At 34.9% G+C, this 21,653-nt stretch overlaps 1 protein-coding gene across 2 annotated transcripts in view; it reads right to left on the bottom strand.

The window, feature by feature from the left end:
* The window catches only part of ZPBP (zona pellucida binding protein), a 158,208-nt gene that overhangs the window by 32,949 nt on the left and 103,606 nt on the right, over positions 1 to 21,653 (bottom strand). For both annotated transcript variants that reach the window (XM_012496730.2, XM_003268924.4), the window contains exon 7: positions 13,523 to 13,700. In XM_012496730.2, the coding sequence (XP_012352184.1) occupies positions 13,523 to 13,700 (178 nt within the window). The remainder of the gene's footprint in view (positions 1 to 13,522; positions 13,701 to 21,653) is intronic.

Here is a 21,653-nt window from a genome sequence, read left to right as displayed (position 1 = left end):
AGACACTTCTCAAAAGAAGACATTAATGCAGCCAAAAAACACATGAAAAAATGCTCATCATCACTGGCCATCAGAGAAACGCAAATCAAAACCACAATGAGATACCATTGTGGTATCTCACTGTGTGGTATCACACCAGTTAGAATGGCGATCATTAAAAAGTCAGGAAACAACAGGTGCTGGAGAGGATGTGGAGAAATAGGAACACTTTTACACTGTTGGTGGGACTGTAAACTAGTTCAACCATTGTGGAAGTCAGTGTGGCGATTCCTCAGGGATCTAGAACTAGAAATACCATTTGACCCAGCCATCCCATTATTGGGTATATACACAAAGGACTATAAATCATGCTGCTATAAAGACACATGCACACGTATGTTTATTGCGGCACTATTCACAATAGCAAAAACTTGGAACCAACCCAAATGTCCAACAACGATAGACTGGATTAAGAAAATGTGGCACATATACACCATGGAATACTATGCAGCCATAAAAAATGATGAGTTCATGTCCTTTGTAGGGACATGGATGAAACTGGAAACCATCATTCTCAGTAAACTATTGCAAGGACAAAAAACCAAACACCGCATGTTGTCACTCATAGGTGGGAATTGAACAATGAGAACACAGGAAGGGGAACATCACACTCCGGGGACTGTTGTGGGGTGGGGGGAGGGGGGAGGGACAGCATTAGGAGATATACCTAACGCTAAATGACGAGTTAATGGGTGCAGCACACCAACATGGCACATGGATACATATGTAACAAACCTGCACATTGTGCACATGTATGCTAAAACTTAAAGTATAATAATAATAATAAAAATAAAAATAAAAAAATATGAGAAAAGAAGGTTTCAGCCAATCTCTCATAAATGCAGAAAAAGGACTTTCTACAAAAATGTTAGCAAACAGCACTGTATAAAAATGAAAATATATGAGAATCTAGTTGGGTTTATTTCAGAGATGCAAATTTGGTTTAAGAGTAAAAAAAGTTTACGTTAATAAATGTATATCTATCTATCTCTCTCTCTCGAGAGAGAGAGAGAGAGAGAGAGAGAGATAGATATACATTTATATATATATATATATATATAGAGAGAGAGAGAGAGAGAGAGAGAGAGAGAAAGAGAGAGAGAAACAGAGACAGAGACAGTTTCTCTCTGTCACCCAGGCTGGAATGCAGCGGCGCAATCTCAGCTTACTGAAACTTCCGCCACCCGGGTTCAAGTGATTCTCGTGTTTCAGCTTCCCTAGTAGCTGGGATTACAGGCATGCACCACCACACCCAGCTAATTTTTGTATTTTTAGTAGAGACGGCATTTCGCCATGTTGGCCAGACTAATCTTGAACTCCCGACCTCAGGTGATCCACCCGCCTCTGCCTCCCAAAGTTCTGGGATTACAGGTGTTAGCTACATGTCTGGCCTATGTTAATAAACTAAGAAATAAAAATCAAATAATGATCTCAATAGATGTACAGAAAAACAAACTCAGTCTCAGCAGTTCTTAAAATACTCAAACAGAGAATCAAAATATATGAAGGAAACACTGACACAATTACTGGGAGATAGAGAGTTCTACAGCAACAGTTGGAGATTTCAGTACCCCAATTTCAATAATGAATGAACCTTCAGAAAAAAGATCAATAGGAAAATAAAGGACTTAAAAAACACTATAAACCAATTAGACCTAAGAGTATTATACAAAACCCTCCACATAACAGCTGAATATACCTTTTTGTGTGTGTGTGTGTGTGTGTCAAGGGCACATGAAACCATCTTCAGGATAGATCATGTGCTTAGTCACAAAAAAGCTTAAATAAATTTAAAATACTGAAATCATACAAAGTATATTTTCTAATCAGAGTAGAATAAAGCTAGAAATCAATCATTTAAAGAACACTGAAAATCACAATATGTGGACATTAAACAATACAATCAAACATTCAAAGGGTCAACATAGAAAACACAAAAGCAGCCAGGTGCAGTGGCTCACACCTGTAATTCCAGCATTTTGGGAAGCCTAGGTGGGTAGCTGACTTGAGCCTATGAGTTTGAGACTGGCCTGGGCAATATAGTGAGATCCAGTCTCTACAAAATAATAATAAATAAAAAAATAAGCCAGGCATGGTGGTGCATGCCTGTAGTCCCAGCTACTCAGGGGGCTTAGGTGAGAGGATCACTTGAGCCCAGGGGGTTGAGAATGCAATGAGCCATGATTGTGTCACCGTAGTCCAGCCTGAGTGACAAGGCAAGACCCCGTATCAATAAAAAAATTTGAAAACCCACAAAAGAAACGGATAAGACAAATGAAAATGCAAACACAATATACAAAAACTTACGCCATCCAGCAAAAGCAGTGGTAAGAGGGATATTTATAGCTGGAAACACATATATCAAACATGAGAAAAGACTGCTAATCAGTAAACCGATTTACACCTTAAGGAACCAGGAAAAGGAGAGGAAACTAAACACAGAATCATCATAATGAGGGAAATAAATTAGGAAATAGAAAAATAATTTAAAAGAAACAAAGGTTGGTTCTTTGAGAAGATCAAAAAAGGGAACAAACTTTAGCTAAATTGACTAAAAAAGAAAGAGAGGACTCAAATTACTAAAAATCATAATTTAAAAGTGAGGATATTACTATTGATTTTATACAAACAGAAAGATAACAAAATACTATGAACAACTGTATGCCAACAAATTGGATAACTTAGATGATACTAACAACTTTATAGAAATACATACTCTATAAAAAATGACTCAAAAGAAATAGAAAATGTGAACAGATTTATAACTAGTACAGCAATTGAATCAGTAATCAAATACTTTCTTATAAAGAAGAGCCCAGCAGGATGGTTTCACTAGTAATTTCAAACAAACATTTAAAGAAGTAACACAAATCTTTTACAAACAATCTAAATGTTTGCAGAGGAAGGAACTTCCTAACTCATTCTATGAGACCAATATGATCATGACACCCAAGCCAGGAAAAGACATTACAAGAAAACTACAGACCAATATCCCTTATTATTACTGATCCAAAATTCAATAAAATATTAGAAAACAAAATTCAATACCATACTAAAGGACTATATACAATGACCAAGAAGGTGTTATTTTCAGAATGTATGAATGGTTTAACATATGAAAAAAAATCAATATAATATACTACATTAGCAGAATGAAAAGGAAAAAAACTACAAAAACTCATGTCAATTGATGCAGAAAAACCACTTGTCCAATGTCAACCCCTTTTTTCTGATAAAAATATTCAACAAAGTATGAATAGAATAATACTCTCTCATCATGGTAAAGACTTTATATGAAAAATTCACAGCTAACATCACATTCAATTATGAAATGATGAAAGCATTTCCCCTAAGATTAATAACAGGGCAAGGGTGTCTACTATCCTCACTTATATTTAACATAGTATTGAAAGTTCTAGCCAGAGAAATTGGGCAAGAAAAATAAATAAAAGACATCCATCTGGAAAGGAAGCAAAATTATCTGTTCACAGATGACATTATCTTTTTTGTATAAATCCTCAAGATTCTAAAAAAATCAAAATCTTTTATATCTAATAAACATATTCAGTAAAGGTGCAACATACAAAATCAACTTGCAACAATAGCTGCATTTCTGTACATTAGCAATGAATAATCCAATGGAATTTAATAAAACTCCATTTACAGTAACATTAAAAGGAATACAATGCTTAGGAATAAATGTATGCAAGGAGGCAAAAGGCTTGTACACTGAAATCTATAACATACTGCTGAAACAAATTAACTCATAAATAACTGGAAAGGCATTCTGTGGTCATGGATTGGTAGACTTAATATTATTAAGTTGGCAAAACCACCCAAAGCAATCTACAGATTCAGTATCGTCCCTATCAAAATGTCAAGCATATTTTTGCAAAAAATAGGAAACCTCATCCTAAAATTCATATGGAATCTCAACGTACCACAAATAGAACAATCTTAGAAAAGAAAAAAGTCAAAGAATCCACATTTCCTGATTTCTAAACGTATTACAAAGCTACAGTAATAAAAACAGTGTGATAATGGCATAAAGACAGACATACAGACCAATGGAACAGAATAGAGGGCCCAGAAAAAAGACACTTGCATAAATTGTCAACTGATTTTGACAAGGAAGCTGAGACTATTTCATGGGTAAAAGACTGTCTTTTCAACAAATGGTGCTGTGAAAACCGGACATCCACATGCAAACGAATGAAGTTGGACCCTTAACTTACACAGCAAACAAGTAATTTAAAGTAAGTAACACACCTAAGCTAAAACTTTAAAACTGTTAGAAAGCCTAATGACACTGGGGGAATGTCTGATGACACTGAATTTGGCAACTACTCCTTGGATATGGTAACAAAACCACAGACAACAGAAGAAAAAATCTGGACTTAACTCCAGTTGGACAAAATCAGTGTCATCAGACTTTCCCCCAGAAAAGTCTGATGACATTGAATTTGGCAATTACTGCTTGGATATGATAACAAAACCACAGGCAACAAAAGAAAAAAAAATGGACTTAACAAAAATTTATAGCTTTGTGCACTTAGGACATTATCAAGAGAGTAAAAATACAACTCACAGAATGGGGAAAAATATTTGAAAAATCACACATCTGATAAGGTATTAATGTCTAGAATATATAAAGAACTCCTAAAACTCAATAAAAAAGGCAACCTAATTTAAAATTGGACAAAAGACTTGAATAGACATTTCTCCAAAGAAGATATACAAATGGCCAATAAACACATGAAAAGATGCTCAATATCAATTAGTCATTAGAGAAATGCAAATCAAGCCCACAATGAGGAACACTTCACATTCACTAAGATGGCTGGTGTAAAAAACAAACAAATAAGTGTTGGTTTGGAAATGGAGAAACTGGAAGGCTTGTATATTGCTGGTGGTGATATAAAATGGTGCAGCTGTTGTGGAAAAGTTTGACCTCTCATAGAATGACCATATGATTCAGTAATTCCACTCCTAGGTATATATGCAAATATTTGAAAGTTGGGATGCATATAATTGTATACTAATGCTAATAAAAGCATTCTTTACAATTGCCAATAGATAGAAACAACCCAAATACCCATTAATAAATGAACAGGTATATGTAGTAGAATATTATTCTACCTTAAGGAATTTAGTTCTAATACAGGCTACCACATGAATGAACCTTAAAAATATTTTAACTAAAATAAGTCAGACACAAAAAGATAGATACTGCATGATTACACTTGTATAACGTACCAAAAGTAGACAAATTCATAGACCCCAAAAATAGAATGAAGAATACTGGGAGATGAAGGGAAGGGCTAATAGAGTTATTGTTTAATTAATACAATTTTGATAGCCATACAAAAAGGATCCTAAATGGATAGTGGTGATGATTGCACAATATTGTGAATGTACTTACCACTACTGAATTTTACACTTAAAAATGGTTAAAATTGTATATTTTATGCCATGTATAATTTACCAATAAAAAAAAGCAGAGCTTCTGGGAGACATGGTTAATGAGAAAGTTTGGGCAGGATAATTAAAAGGCAGGCCTGGAACATGTTATGATGCCATAAAGTGAGAAACTGCTCAAAAAATAATGAGGGTATATTGCATGAGTACAAATTTTACTTTACAGAAACTATAATGGTAAAATTTTGGATAACTTGAACAACATAATAATGATTGCAATGAAAAATAACTAAAAGAATACAATATTCATGAATCCATAATGGCAAAAAAAATAAATTGGGAGAGAATATAACTCTCCCTTAGAGTAGAATTATAATCAATAAATATAGAATAATGAATACAGAAACTGCCACTAGGCAAACAACACAGAAACAATTTTTACATGCAGGAATTATCACTGGATGCTAAAATTAGTTCATCATTTGATGTTAAACTTTGTCCATAACATTTGCCAAATGTCTGATGAATATGCACGTTTTCTGTAGTCTCAAACTACTTTCTAACAAGGCTTTAAGACAAAGGAATAAAATAGCATCAGATCTGGTGCTTGCATCCCCCGCACTGGGGGACTTGAGTGCAGGTTTGCCCAGCCCAGGCGAGAGGCCAAGCTGGGCAGGACTGAGCTGGGCAAACCTGCACTCAAGTCCCCCAGTGTGGGGCATGCAAGCACCACATCTGATGGTGGTCAGGGAGCAGTTCTCAGGTCCCTAGAGAAATGCCCCATTGAGGAGTGGAAGAACTGCTGCCATGCCAAAGACCCGGCATGGGGAAATGGAGTGACTGGCTCCACAGCCTAGTGAGCAGTTGTGGGACCCACTTTGCTTTTATCCTCTGGACCCAGTGACATTCCCTCCCATGCCCTGACCTTGGCAGCAAGTGGGGACAATAAGTTAAGTCACAAGCAGTTTGCTTTCAGTCTGCAAAACTCAGGCAAATAGCTTCCTGCTACAGTTCCATGAAGGTGGCAGGGGTCAGGGGTGTCATACTCATCTGTCAGTTATGGCTATGGGGGCTCCTACCCTCCTCAAGACCAGAGTGCCAATCCTCAGACTGAGATTCTCAAAAACAGTGACTGTCACTGGTGCTAACTGGCATGTTCCCAAGCAACTCACTAGGATCTAGGAAAAGGAATGGCCTCCTCTTTTGGTGCCCAGGTCCGGGAGCATGTTTGGTACACTTCCCAGATGCTGTCCCTTCTCATAGTTTCCTGACTGCTCCCCAAGTCAGATTCAGGGTTTGGGAGGGTCAAGGAGCTCTGCTGTGGCCTGGATTGCCTGGCTACCCAGTGGGAATGTGTATCACAGAGTCACTCACTCTCCCTCTCATGTACTGGGCTTTCACATAATTTTCCACTGGACCTCATCATATGGGCCACTGCCCATCTTCTTTTCCCAGAATACAAAGTTTTCTTTCACTTTTATATTGAACTCCCATGTTCTTCCTTGGATAAAAATTCTCAGTGTGAATCTCTATACACTATTTTGCTATTTCCAAGTGGGTGAGGTGTGCTGGCAAAGCCTCTATTCTGCTATCATTTTTTGGCTTCCAGGATATCCTGGCATCCTGCATACTAATCTAATTCCTTCAGGTAACAGGTCACAAATGCTTCATAAGAGTCACCTGTGGTCTCCAGTATCTCAGGAGAAGAGGCAGTGGAGATGGGACTCTGAGCCATACATACTGAATTTAAATTGATCGTTTCAGTGAAATATTTTTTGTTCCAATTGTATTTTTTTTGTCCCCTTTCCAACTTGGCTTCTTTTGGATAAATAAAGTGGAGTTTGGGGTAACTATTTTTCTATCTACTAATTGTTATATACATATCATTTTACTATCTTTTAGTGGCTGTCCTAAAGAATACATCATGCATCTTAATCTACCATTACAATCTAATACAAATCATTACTTATACCAGTTCTAGACAATGGCTGAAACTGAAAACATTTTATTTACTCCCTCTTGCTTTTGGTGTTACCATGATCATATATATTTAGTTCTACATATTTTAAGCACATAAAGCAATATATATTTTTGTGTAGTCAATATTTATTTACATTTATCTCTGTGTTTTTCCTTTCCATTGCCCTTTATGCCATCCTGCATGAACATGTTTCTGCCTGGGATCATTTTAAACAACTGAAAAATTCCCTTTTGTCCTTTTTTGAGTGTAGATTTGCCTACAGCAATTCTCTCATATATTATGTCTAATGATGTTTTGATTTTCCATCATGTATGATGATATTTCCATCAGGTATAGCATTATAAGTTGACAACTGTTTGATTTCAGCACATAAACATGTCATCCTATTGCCTTTTGGGATCTGTCATGCATTTCCACACACCCCCTTCTATCCATGATAGAAAGGAAGGGAGCTATGCTGCCTCTTGAATCCTTATGCCCTGACATTTTACCAATGTCTTTAATAGAATGAGTAATTTTTAAATTTTATTAGACTTTTCTAGTTTTTCCAGAAAGAGTTTTGTCTGCTATAAGCTATTTCATCATGGCCAGGAGAAGCACTAATTTTTGTTTTTTAGATTTTGACCCAGTAAATCTTCATGGTATTGTTAATTCTTCAACATATCTAAGACAGTTTCACTCAAATAAGTTTCTCAAATTACATGGACTGCTTTTACTGAAAATAAACTTATCGGCTGGCGCAGTGGCTCACACCTGTAATCCCAGCACTCTGGGAGGCGGAGGCCGGGGGATCACGAGGTCAGGAGATTGAGACCATCCTGGCTAACACAGTGAAACCCCGTCTCTACTAAAAACACAAAAAATTACCCGGGCATGGTGGTGGGTGCCTGTGGTCCCAGCTGCTTGGGTGGCTGAGGCAGGAGAAGGGCGTGAACCCAGGAGGTGGAGCTTGCAGTGAGCCGAGATCCCGCCACTACACTCCAGCCTGGGCGACAGAGCAAGACTCCGTCTCAAAATAAATAAATAAATGAATGAATGAATGAATGAATGTATCTATTTAAGGAAAATCTGGGCATTCCACACTGCTAATCCATAGAATGACCTATCCATTGACCATGATTTTTCAATTATTTAGTTTCTTCAGAAACATAATGATTCAAAATAAGAACAATGTCTTTGTGGGTCGAAAAGGCGGATGAGTTTTATTTCGTACTGACAATAGAACTATTTAAATACATGTAGTGAAAAAGACGCAAAGGAAACTTTTTTTTGTCTCTGATCCTCTGACGTAAAATCAAAACAAGGGTTCAGGGATACAAGTCTTTAGGATAAGTTTATTGACTCTGAAATGCTTTTATTTAAAAACATTTTTACCTACTAAACAATTTGTTTATCCTGCATAGTTAATTTAAAGTACAAATGTACACTTTATTAATAAAACCATCTCAAGATGATTAAATATGCTAACCTATAACCTAATCATTTCTGATCACAGACACAGACACCATGTCACAATGAAGGAACTCCCTACTGGAATTTCCATGTGATTATCAAAAGGCTTGAATCAGCAATAGCTATTTTTTTTAAAAAAAAAAAAGAGAAAGCAATAGGAAAAAAAGTTGTCTAATCTATTATTGAGCTACACATTTAATCCATAATAATCAGTGGCAAAAAGTCTGCTACCTCAGTAGAAGCACGGGCATCCTATCAAGGTACAGCCTTATCGAAACGAATATTCTGACATTCTATGTGTTGCCTTATCAACATTAATACTCACATACCTCAAACTCAGTGTCTGTAAGAATCACTTAGGAATCTTATAAATGTAGATGTCTGATTCCTAAACGTTGGATATGTTTTAAGAAAATCTTCAGGAAATTCTGATACGCCTAAGAGTTTTAAAACCACTGCCATAGTTTAAAGAGAAAAAAATAGGAAGGGATCTGGGGTATTGTGTCAAAGAATGTTACTTGACCTACAAGTTTGTTTGTTTTTTGTTTTTGTTTTTGTTTTTTTGAAAAAAATTAGCAGAAATAAAATGGGGGAAAGTTGAATATACAAGCTACACAAAAATATAATAGAAATTGAAAAGTAAAGCATTTCAGAATCTGTGTTTTAACAAAATTCTTTTAAAAACAAAGTAATATTTGGCTAGTCTTTGGTTACAGTATATTATATAATTTAAAAATTATAAGACACTGATAATTCACAAATTTAATAAGTCTCTCTTTAAAGTGCCAAAACTGATTAACAAAATGATGTACATAATAAGCAATGGTAAATGTCAAATCACAGAGAAGCTTTTCAGTATAAATTAATTTAAAAGTACTAAATAAGTTAGGAAAAAGAAAAATAATATAGGTAGAAATGTTAAGTCTTCACTAATTTATAAGGAAACAAGCTTTGTCTTCCAGAAGGAAAAGAACAAATCTGGTGCTTATTTCACCTAATAAGGAGAAAGTAAACAAACTTCCCTTACGTCATAAAATGCTTTGTCTCAATCTTGTTTGTTGAATATAAACATGGTATAACATTTTATTCTGGACAGAAGTTGTTTCATGAGATACCTCATATTTTATGAGCTCATCATCATTTTATCTAGTAGTCAGTTTCATACTTGAATGGATTTTAAATTCATTTACTATGTTAATTTTGTCTTTTAATTAGTGTTATCCTAATTTAAAATACAGGGTAATTTGTTAAATCATTTTCTATTCAGAGAATGATTTAAGTATCTTTTTGAGTGGTTATATGCTTTTCTAAAATGTTAGGGTGATAACCTTCTGTAAAATAAACAAAAATTATTATTATCCTATGGGGTCCTGAATGTTACACTAAGGCAACTGAATCTTGCTTAATAGCTTACAGGAATGATAACAAAAAGATAATTATAAATTAAAATGTTTATTAACCATAAGATGGCACAAAATGAAATTTAGCAACTCACTAATTAATAAGTCTATTGAGCAACGATCATGAGCCCATAAAATCCAAAAAATAAATTTTATTTTATTTAAGCAAAATTCCTCCCCCATAAACTTGATGCTCATTCATGCTATTGCTTGGATGGTACTTGCTATCCTGGTATCCTGCAAAGTAACTTCCTCAAGACTCAAAGACAAGTCTCATCAAGAAAGCCGTATCACAATTACGTTGAACCCTTGTGATCTATCCTGTTGCAAACTCAATTTTCTTTATATAAGCTTCTTGTATTTTTTCCCTTAACAGTCTCTTGTTCCCTAATTGTTTCATGGATGCATCTCTTAAGTATATAAACTCCGTGGGCAGAGATCAAATATTCAGGAGCACAAAACAGTATTTTAGAGACAGAAAATATTTTTGAGATTCGTGTTAAATTTTCTCATATACTTCTTATGACAGGAATAAAAACAATTAATTACTTTGACCAAATAGTGTAGGACATAATAAGTTGAGTGTAATCATTACATGGTGAAATTAGAAAACATTACAATTGTGTTGTTACCCAAAGTTTTTAAATACAAAAAAAATTTTTAATGATAAAATTATGTGTAATTCTGACATTGTAAACTACTACTTCACTTGAAAGAGCTATGTTCGACAATTTTAAAATACTTATAATTAAGGAGATGCAAATATTTTAACAATTTTAGTTTAAGTCTTTTTTGAATAATGATATAAATACATGTAATAGCTTAACTACTATGTTCCAGTTTATTTTTTGGGTATTTCTATGTTTTTCTTTATCCTTATCTGTGTTCTGGAGTTTTATATATATATATATTTATATATATATTTATATATATATGAAAATATATATATATAAATATATATAATATAATATATTATATATTACATATTATGCATATTACATATCTGTGTTCTGGATATATAATATATAAATATATATTAATATATTTATGTTATATATCATATATAATTATATATAATTTTATATTATAATTATATATAATTATATATTATATTTATATTATAATTATATATTAAATTATAATTTAATTAATAAAATTAAATTGTATTATAATATATGTTATATATTATATAATATAAAATTATATAATATAAAGAAATAATATATAACATATAATATAAATATATATAATATATAACATATATTATATAATACATAATATAAAAATTAATTTTTCAGTCTTAAAAGACTTTAAAAACTTTATACTAATATCACTAAATTTATACCTGTCTTAGTCTGTTTCATATTGCCATAAGAGAATATTTAAGCCTGGATCGTTTATAAAGGAAAAAAGTTTATTTGTCTCACGATTCTGATGGCTGAAAAGTTTGAGACTGGGCATTCGGTGAGGGCCTCGGGCTGCTTCCACCCATGGCAGAAGGTGAAAGGGAGCCTGAGTGTGCAGAAATCACGTGGTGAAAGAGGAAGCCAGAGAGGGGGGCAGGTGCCAGCCTCTTTTGTATAGCCAGCTCTCACAGGAACTAATAGAATTAGAACTCAGTCACCCCTGAGGGAGAGTATTAATCTATTCATGAGAGATCTGCTCCCGCGACCCAAACCTCTCCCACTACGCCTTACATCCCAACATTGCCACATTTGGAATTAAATTTAAACATGAGATTTTGTAGGAACAAACAAACCATATCCAAATCATAGCAATATCATTCTCATTAAGTCATTTCTAATTGTTCTTTTCTCCTTTCTTTCTGCAATTTAAGTTAGATTAAAAGCCTTTTCATAAAATAGACTACTGACTATTCCTTTTACTTTGTTTTCTTTGATTTGGCTAGAGTTATCTTTATAACTTTTTGTGTTTTGTTACTTAAATATATGAACTTTCACAAAAATATAGTACAAAAGTATATTAGGAAATAGAATACAAATTAAACAAATAAATAACTTCCAACTGTTAACTTTGTAACTATTTTTTAAATTGTGATTATATATATTTTATATATATAAAATCACTGATTTTAAATATCAGTGATTATTTCTATTGTAAAATGTATGTATATATTATATATTTATATATAATGTAACATATATTTATATACAAATTATAAATTTTATATATGTTATATATAATATAGATCATATAATTATATATTATACATAATAATTATATGTAATATATATAATACATATGATATATATAATCACTGATTTTAAAAATAGTTACAAAGTTAACAGTTGGAAGTCATTTGTTTAATTTGTATTCTATTTCCTAATATACCTGTGTACTATATTTTTGTGAAACTTCATATATTTAAACAATAATGAAACACAAAAAAATTATAAAGATAACTCTAGCCAAGTCAAAGAAAACAAGGCAAAAGGAAGACCCTCACTGAATGCTCAGTCTCAAACTTCTCAGCCATCAGAATAGTGAGACAAATAAACTTTTTTCCTTTATAAACTATCAAGGCTTAAGTATTCTCTTATGGCAATATGAAACAGATTAAGACAGGTATAAATTTAGTGATATTAGTATAAATTTTTAAAACTCTTTTAAGACTGAAAATTAATTGGCCCATTAATCTCTCAATAACAGAAATGCAAAGACTTTGAATTCATGTGCTTAATCTAAGTCAACAGCCTCTACAGAATTCTCTTCTATAGTAAAGATGAAAAAGAAAGAATGAATGTCAGAAAGCAGCTCAGATCCTGTAGTGCTAGGACCAAAAGTTAGTAAAACAATTGGTAATAAAACAATTCATATACTTATTTCAAAAGGAAGGAAAAAGTCACAAAGATATCTACTGTAGACTATACAAACCTAAACTCATCAATAATAGATTCTAAAAGATATATTAATTGGCGTTTTTTAAAGTCAGGAACTCTAAATGACTCATAACTATTATTTGTGTTTCCTCCCAGATAACTGCCTAATGATCCTAAACTCCCTTGCTGTAATATTAATACCAAGGCCAAAATTAAGCCAGACTGTTTTTCTTTCACATCTTTAGATTCACTTTTCAAATACACTACTTTAAACAAACTATGAAAGAATACCTAAATGATAGTAAAAATAAGTGATAGGCATTCACTTAGGCTTAATGAAAATAAGTAAATTTTCAACAATATAAAACATGAAATCATAATTCATTACATACCACAGCACTCAGGACATTTTGGATGTTGCTGGACATTCATTCCATACCCTGGAAAGCAGCGATTAATCCAAACCATTTGGAGAGTACCTTCGATATAGTATATTTGAGGTAATTGTTCTGCACGTCTGCCAAGAATTTCTACTTGTTGATTAAAAAATCTCTCTATGAGATTTTTAGCCTAAAATATAAATACAATTTGATAAACTGTTAGCCATAAAAAATGTAATTTTAGAGCAAATAAGGATGCATGTGGATTTAGAATTTGAAGAAAACAAAGTCTCGAGGCCATTATTTTTTCTTGCACTCACAGAATATAAATAAAACACACAAAACTGAAAAGATGTCATCTATACACATCAAATATTTCTAAATGTACTTCCAATTACAATGCAAAGAAATAATTTGAAGATTTCTTTTTGGTCCCTTTGTATTTTGAACAATATATGGATAAGTATATGAGCAAAATCAAGAAAGCTTTTTGAAATTGATTAAGAAATGTAATGTACTTTAAAATAATATATTATAAGCATCTGTAAGAAGCTTATCCTGAGGCACAACATCAACTCTTTTCACAAAGAAAAATTTAATTTAAAAACAAGAAAAAATATAACATAACTTCTAGCTCTGTTTCAAAAATTAAGTCTAAAGAAATAAAGCATCATTCTGATCTATAATTATCTTTATGTTTGTAATAATTATACTGGCTTGCCTCCTAAAATTAACAAGAGGCTTAGACTCCTCTGACTGCTAAGATCTATGCATTCAAGCATGAGGTACGCATAAATTCAAACTGCTACAAGCTAGTTAGTTCTACTCCATTCTGCCACACTAACTTGCACCTCCAATCTAGTCAGGAGCAGGGATAAATGGACCACACAGGCTGATCTATAACTACTAATGGTGCACCTCATGTCTACTGAGTTCTTCCAATATCTTGTAAATTACACCTCTTCCATTACAATTTCTATACTGTCCAGGTTCTCCCATGCAAAAACACCCACAAAGGGTGATAATAACTGTTTCACACATAAAGTAACAAAATATTGCATAAAATTATTTTCAGGTTATCTGTATAAGGCAGTGGTTCATAACCTTTTTGGCACTAGGGAATGGTTTCATGGAAGACAGTTTTTTCACAGACGGGGGTGGCAGGATGTTTTTGGGATGAAACTGTTCTACTTTAGATAATCAGGCATTAATATTCTCATAAGGAGCATGCAACCTAGATCCCTTGCATGTGGAGTTCACAATAGGGTTTGTGATCCAATGAGAATCTAATGCTGTCACTGATCTGACAGGAAGCGGGGCTCAGGCAGTAACGTTCGCTTGCTGCTACTCTCCTTCTGCTGTGTGGCCTGTTTCCTATGAGGCCATGGACTGGTACTGGTCTGAGGTCTGGGGATTGGGGACCCCTAGTATAAGGTATATATGAAACATAAATAAATTTTCTATTTATATTTGGGTTCCATCCCCATGATATCTCATTATATATATGCAAATACAGCAGGTCCTCAAATAATGTCCTTTCCTTCAATGTCATTTTGTTATAATGTTAAAGGGAAAAAAAATGCTTCCTAGCTAGGCCACTGTGCATGTGGAGTCTGCATGTTCTCCCCATGTCTGCATGAGTTTTCTCCAGGTACTCTGGTTTCCTCCCACATCTCAAAGATGCACGTTACATTAATTGGCATGGCTAAATTGTACCCCTGGGAGTAAGTGTGGATGTGCGTGGGTGCACCCTGTGATGGAATGGTATCCTGTCCAGCGCTGGTTCCCACCTTGAGCGCTGAGCTACCTGAATAGGCTCCAGCCACCTGTGACACTGAACTGGAACAAGTAAATAATTATTATACTTTGTTTTTATTACTTTTTCTTAAATATATGTATTTCTTACATTTATTTCAATGTTTAATATTAAAAGTGTTTTGGGTCTTTATTTCAAAATGTGGTGATATTTTTGCAACTGGAAATATGCCAGAGAAACTTAACTCTTGTTTGTATCATTTAGCCTGTGGTAAAATTTGTTTTGTTATATGTCATTTTGCTTAAAGTTGCAGTTTCCAGAAGCCTATTGATGAAATTAAGTGAAGACTTACTGTATTTCAAAATCTGAAAATATCCGAAATCTAAAATACTTCTGGTTCCAACCATGTCAGATAAAGGATACTCAAAATATGTATAAATGTGTTATGAAATTAATTGCATTTAAATTTGAGACTATAATTAAAAGTGTCAGGAGACACATTCCTAATCACTCAGATTATGTCACACAGAGCCTAATTAGGCTTCCTAATACCCCATGCAAAAAAAAAAAAAAAAAAAACCTAAATGAAGTTAGACCTGAGAAAACCTAGTGATAGATAGATGCAGGAGGCAGATAAGGGAGGATCCCATCAGATGCTTTTGTGCAGATGCGGGAACCTGCCCAGGGTCTTGTCAGCACATGCTGGCAACAGACTGGGGGCCTGCCTGCACACTGGGAAAATGGGGTGCAGCCACTGGGGATTCATGCCTTAAGCAGTGAGAAGGGGCCTGGCCTCTTCAGCTGTTGTGTGTGGTGACCTGGTATGCAATCTGTGATTTGGGAGCCTGCTGGCAGAACCCCTTTTTTTCACTGAGAGCTTTCTTTAATAAATTCCACTCTCCTCAAACTTTCAATGTGTCCATGCACCTAATTTTTCCTGGTTGTGTGATAAGGACCTAGATTTTAGCTGAACTAAGGAGCAAAATATCTTGCATCATTCTGGTGGCCCATGTGGGGACATGAGGAAAGGTGAGTAAAATGCAGACCAAAGCATCTTTTCCCCTCTTGTATCTGAGCCTTTTTGTCCTTGGACTTCTGAGAGTAGAAGAGACTGCATCCCCCACCCCCCATTGCTCTTAGGGGTCAGGAATGTCAACCTTGGTCTAACCCAGCCTTTTCTATGGCATTTTCCTTCTTTTTTTCAGCAGTGTAATGGCACCACCCCACCACAATGGCTGCAGGCACCCATGGGACTGAAAGGCAAGCAGCAGCACCCCATTGCCCCTTCCCTCCCAGCTGGGGCTGGGGCCCATGCCCAAAGGGTCCTGGGTGGCAGGCTGGCCAGCATACCCTGCCACATGTGTTTCCACGGTGTCTTCCCCTCCCTTGGCCAAGAAGTCCAGCTCTGTTCCAGCCCCAGGGAAGAAACAGCAATTAAGTTTCCCTCCTTGTTGGAAGAACCATTCACATAAGAATAAGAGGTTCTTCCCTCAGTTAACACAGCCCTGAACTTTAAGCTGTTTCTTTTTTTTTTCTCCACCAGGTCAAGAGTTAAGTTTTATGTGAAAGGCTTTTTTCCTTTTAGAAGACATTTTACTAGGCCAGGACCCCAACTATCACTGTTCATATTCTCCATAAAGTTTTATTTATGAAAAAGGATATGTGAGGCTGGTCTTAAGTTATAGCCAATCTGGAGTGTTTTACATGTCTTTACGGTTCTGTCAAAAAGAGAGGTACCTTAGGATGGGATATGGGCCCAGGACTCCATAGGCCCTCTATTAAAGACAGTCCGGTAAACTGGTCAGTGGCAAATTTCGCTGCAGGCCTTCATCTTGTTTTATGTCCTTGGAAGCATGACCTGTAAGCAGGTAGCAGTGCTTTTAGCTTCCAACATTTTACAATGGCTGCCTGGGTTCAATCTTGGCTTAGGGAATGAGTCCTTTCTGGTTTGATATCTGTGTGACCTTTGACATTTGTTGATTCTCTTCCCCTCCACAAACCACCTTGAATTTTCCTCTCTCTGAGCACCTGGGAGATTACCTTTGATAAAGTTTCAAAGCTACAAATATTGGCTGTTTGGCATGGATAAAGTCAGGTAATAAGGGATTTCAAAGGATTTTTTTAAAGAGCACTCAGCTTAATTCAAAGTGGATATCCAAGTTATAAGTATATTTAAAAGGCCTTTATGTTTTTCTCTTTCTAAACTTTATTTTCCTGGGAAAAGATTTTTTTCTCAGTCGACTAAAGTATTTTTCTCCATTTTGCCTTGCCTATCTTAATGCATGCATGAGAGGCCCCAAAATAATTTCTCATGGCCTGGGACTCCTTGGGAAAAACAGAAAAGGTGCCACAAATTCCATTTTGGGAGAGACCTCTGTTTTCCTAAAGGAGCCCTAGGAATTAGAGGTGGATAGATCCCTCTCAAAATCTGTTTTTATCTTCCAGCTATACCTGTTTATTAGGCCCTGGAAACTGCATGCTTTCCTAGCCTTGCTTTAAGCCTTTCCTAGCCTTAGAGAGTTCCATCCAGAGGCCAATAATCTAATTAGGAGACTGGCAAACAAAAAGCCTCATAGTTACTGGATCTTCTTCTGCCTTTCTGTGTAGTTATATATGTGTTGTGTGTGTGTGTGTGTGATGTCTATAAAAAAGAGCTCTAATTAACTGACTTAAAGAAGGATAAGCACTTGAATCAAATATTTTTTAAAAGGAAAATAAAAGCTGTGGTACCTTTTAGTTCACGTGACATTAATTTTTGAAAAATAAAAACAGCCTTAAAGACTATTGGTAAAATGCAGATGTTGTCAAAATGTAAATTTTTGCCTAGAGTTAAAGGATTGTTTTGAATTAGATAAGATAAAGCTAAAAGTTCAAACAAGTTGCGGAAGAATTGTAAAAATTAATCTGGCAAAAGAAATTTCATGTGCGAATACATTAAATTCAAGAGTATTATATGGTTTTTCTGTAAATTAACCATCAAAATAAAAGCATAACAAAATACTCTTAATGCACTAATCTGCTCTTTAGCTAAATCTGTAAAGGATTATAAAAGGTTTTTGCTTTTAAAAAAATTCTAAGTCATCATTTTGGAAAAATAAATAATACAGAAATTTGGAATTCTTTCATATCATCAAGTATTTTAAACCTCTAATATACTTAACAGGCCTCCCCAAATCAAACTTCAGTTTCAAAAATTGTCTTTCCTGACACCTAGCTTTTAGATGCTACAGAGGGCCCCTGGAGCATCTAGAAGAGTGGTAAACAAGATTATCTGACATGTTTCGGTACATGGGATTGCCAAAATGATGCTTAATCTTCTTTAGGTTATATTTTATGTATTAATGTTAATTTGTGTTCCAAAATTGTATGGGATTTCTAAAATTCTGAGTATATGCTATCAATCACAATTAAGGTTGTTATGCTAAGTTATTATAAACCACAGAGATAACCAAATTTCTTTGTTACTCATGTTTCTAACTGTAACTACCATGGACATTTTATTATTCACAGATAATTGTTGTCTTATTTTAATCCTCTTCAAAGGATGGTTTATAATCAGCCACAAGCTTTGACAGGCAGTCTCAAATGCAGGTTTGTGAAAACTTTGGAGATTGTGACATTGGAATAAAGGAAAAACATACAGAACTCATGAAGAGCTGAAATGTTCACAAATATCAAGCAAAACAAGAGTTAACTGAATGGACTCAACTAATAGAAAACTGAAGTAACGTTTTCAATAATGACTTTTGATTGGAACATTGCTGATCTTTGTTTTGTTTTTCAGAGTCAAGGAAGCTTATTTTGAGCTATTTGTGACCTTTAATGATTAAGTAAGTTATATTCCTATGAACAAAATTTGGAGCATATTTGTCTCTCTCTCTCTGCATGGCTTCTTCAGAATTTGGAAACTAGTTCTGAGTATTCTTAATTTATGCCAATATAGTTGTTTGCATCAGTACAATAAGGATCCATTTTCTTTTGCAACAGGAATGCAATTGGAGAAATTGTTTTACCAAGGCTTTGACTGGAAGGGTAGGCTTCCCTTTAAGGAATCAAGCTCAACTTGCAGATAAAGGTCCCATGGGAGAAACTGGCCCCATACCTTGTGTACACAGTCCTCATATGGGGTTCCTAACCTGTGGTAAGTAAAGAATGTCAGTTTCTAACAGGCCCGGGAACCCCATGCTCTAGGGACCTCAAGAAGAGACGAGTTTGCCCAACTCACAGGTTTGAGGGTACAAACCCATGGCTGGGCTTGGCTTTAGAAAGTCCTATCTGAGATTCCTTGTGGAACAGAGTTCCATCAAAGCAAATCTAAAAGGTCTATGTAAAAATAATTATTCTTGCTGCACTTTATGCAAATAACCAGGCCAAGTATAAGACTAAAGTCTATTTTGCAAACAAGTTAGTCCTATCATGATTTGTTTTTAACAAAAGTGAGGACTAGAGAGAGAGAAATTCTGTTTCAAAACTTATCATACATTTGTCATCAAAATCTACACTCATTAGTTGCTTTTAAGTTTTTGCCTACATTTTAGAGTAACCCTGCTTATTCATGTGAACCAACCAGTAATCTCTGACTGCAGACCAGAAGGAAAAAAAGGGTATGGGTAATGTAAAAATCTGGATCAATATTCTAGTTCTGAGCAATTATCCTGAAAATCCTGCCAGGTGATAGGAATAAATAGGGTGCCCATTACCCAGAGTTTTCCTTTTTGGGAAAGCAAGATCAAGGGAGCCAAACAAAGTCAAGACCCATCACCCAAACCTTAGCAGCAAGCATAACTATAGCCACCAGTTTTCTTGGCAAGTCACAGGATATCCTTTTCTCTCCCTTGCTGGAAGAGGACTCAATTTTACAGCTTCATCTTAGCATTCAGTTTATGATAAAGAGTCCATGCAGTCTCCCCAAAACACATTTTTGTCCCAAATTCAATTCCAAGCTTCAGGTCAAAGCCCTAGGAAAGAAAACTGGATCTAAAGGATCCAGAGGCAGACAATAATGGAAGTTAAAAGGCACAGAGCAGGTAAGAATCACTAATTCCTGCTGACTAAGCCAAGCCTCCTGTTTCATGGATAAATGTCATTCTAGTATCCATGACATAAATGAGGTCTAGAAAACTCAAAGGCTACTGACAGCAGAGGGGATAGAGCATACGTGGGTAAGAGCAGATATTACCACCCCTTTGGGCACCCCGTTAATATGGGTGAAAGCCACTTTGACACCCATGGACAGCACCCTGTCGCAGTCACCAGACTCAGGGATACAAGGACGGATGAAAGAAAGAGGGATGCCTCACTTTCTCTCCCTCGTATACCCTGGATATTCACTAGGAAGAGAAGGAAAACTGGAATGAGTCGCTCCCCTCTTTCTAGATGAGTAGCCATTCATCTTCAGTCTGTACCCCTTTGGAATGCACCCTGCAACCCTGGGACTCCTTTGAAAAAAACGTCCCCTGAAAAGAAAAGCTTTATAGAGGGATTAAGTATATATGGGGGGAACTATGTTTTACAATAATTGGTCAATGGTTCAGGAAACAACAAAAAAACTGTTACTGTTTCAACAATGAGCAATCTGTAAAATATACACACTTTTGCATGAAAATGAACCGCTTATTTTAATTACTACAATCTGTCCTACTGGCCATGCCAAGCTCATTGTGAATAAATACGACTGGAACAGCTTTAATATATGTTCTAGATTGGTCTAACACACCTAACAAGAAGTCTAACAAGATTAGATAACAAGATTAGTTAACTAATTAGTCTAACAAGAGGGCATCAACTAGCATTATGGGTGTTTTAGGATAGGCAACAGATATCATACAGGATTATAGTCCAACTAGGGCTCAAATATCCACTAGGGGAGAACTAGTATTTACAAGGTGTTACAGATATTATACCTATAAAATAGAGTCCTTTGAATATCTCTGATTAACATCTATATTTGGGAATCTCTGGGATAAATGACTGTAATAATCAAAAGGGGTTGGAAAAATAATTTTAAAAAGGAGATGGAAACACAACGTTGTCTTGAATGAACTGGAGAGAAATGTGAATTTTTGTAGGAAAGAGATTATTTTGATGCTCAGAATGCAAATAAGAGATAGGAGTGTACAGACTTTATAACATAAAGTCTCTACAGATAACTATAAAAAATGATTAACCAGAAACTCAAAATTGTCCCCCTCTTGTTAGGAACATCAGAACAGGAATAATGTGATCTCATATTACTGAATTAGGCAGAGATATATGAGATAGAGCTAAATTTGAGAGCAAAAGCAAAGGAATGAGGAAGAAAGTAAGGGTTATATAATTTGAATTCCATGAAAGTTGGAATTCACTCCTAAGAAACATAATCAATCCTAAAACTTCAGATCAGAAAAT

The sequence above is a fragment of the Nomascus leucogenys genome, chromosome 17 (genome assembly GCF_006542625.1).
Source record: "Nomascus leucogenys isolate Asia chromosome 17, Asia_NLE_v1, whole genome shotgun sequence".
Classification (NCBI taxonomy): domain Eukaryota; kingdom Metazoa; phylum Chordata; class Mammalia; order Primates; family Hylobatidae; genus Nomascus; species Nomascus leucogenys.
The sequence above is the reverse complement of the archived record's forward strand: the minus strand, read 5'-3'. Positions and strand labels throughout refer to the sequence as shown.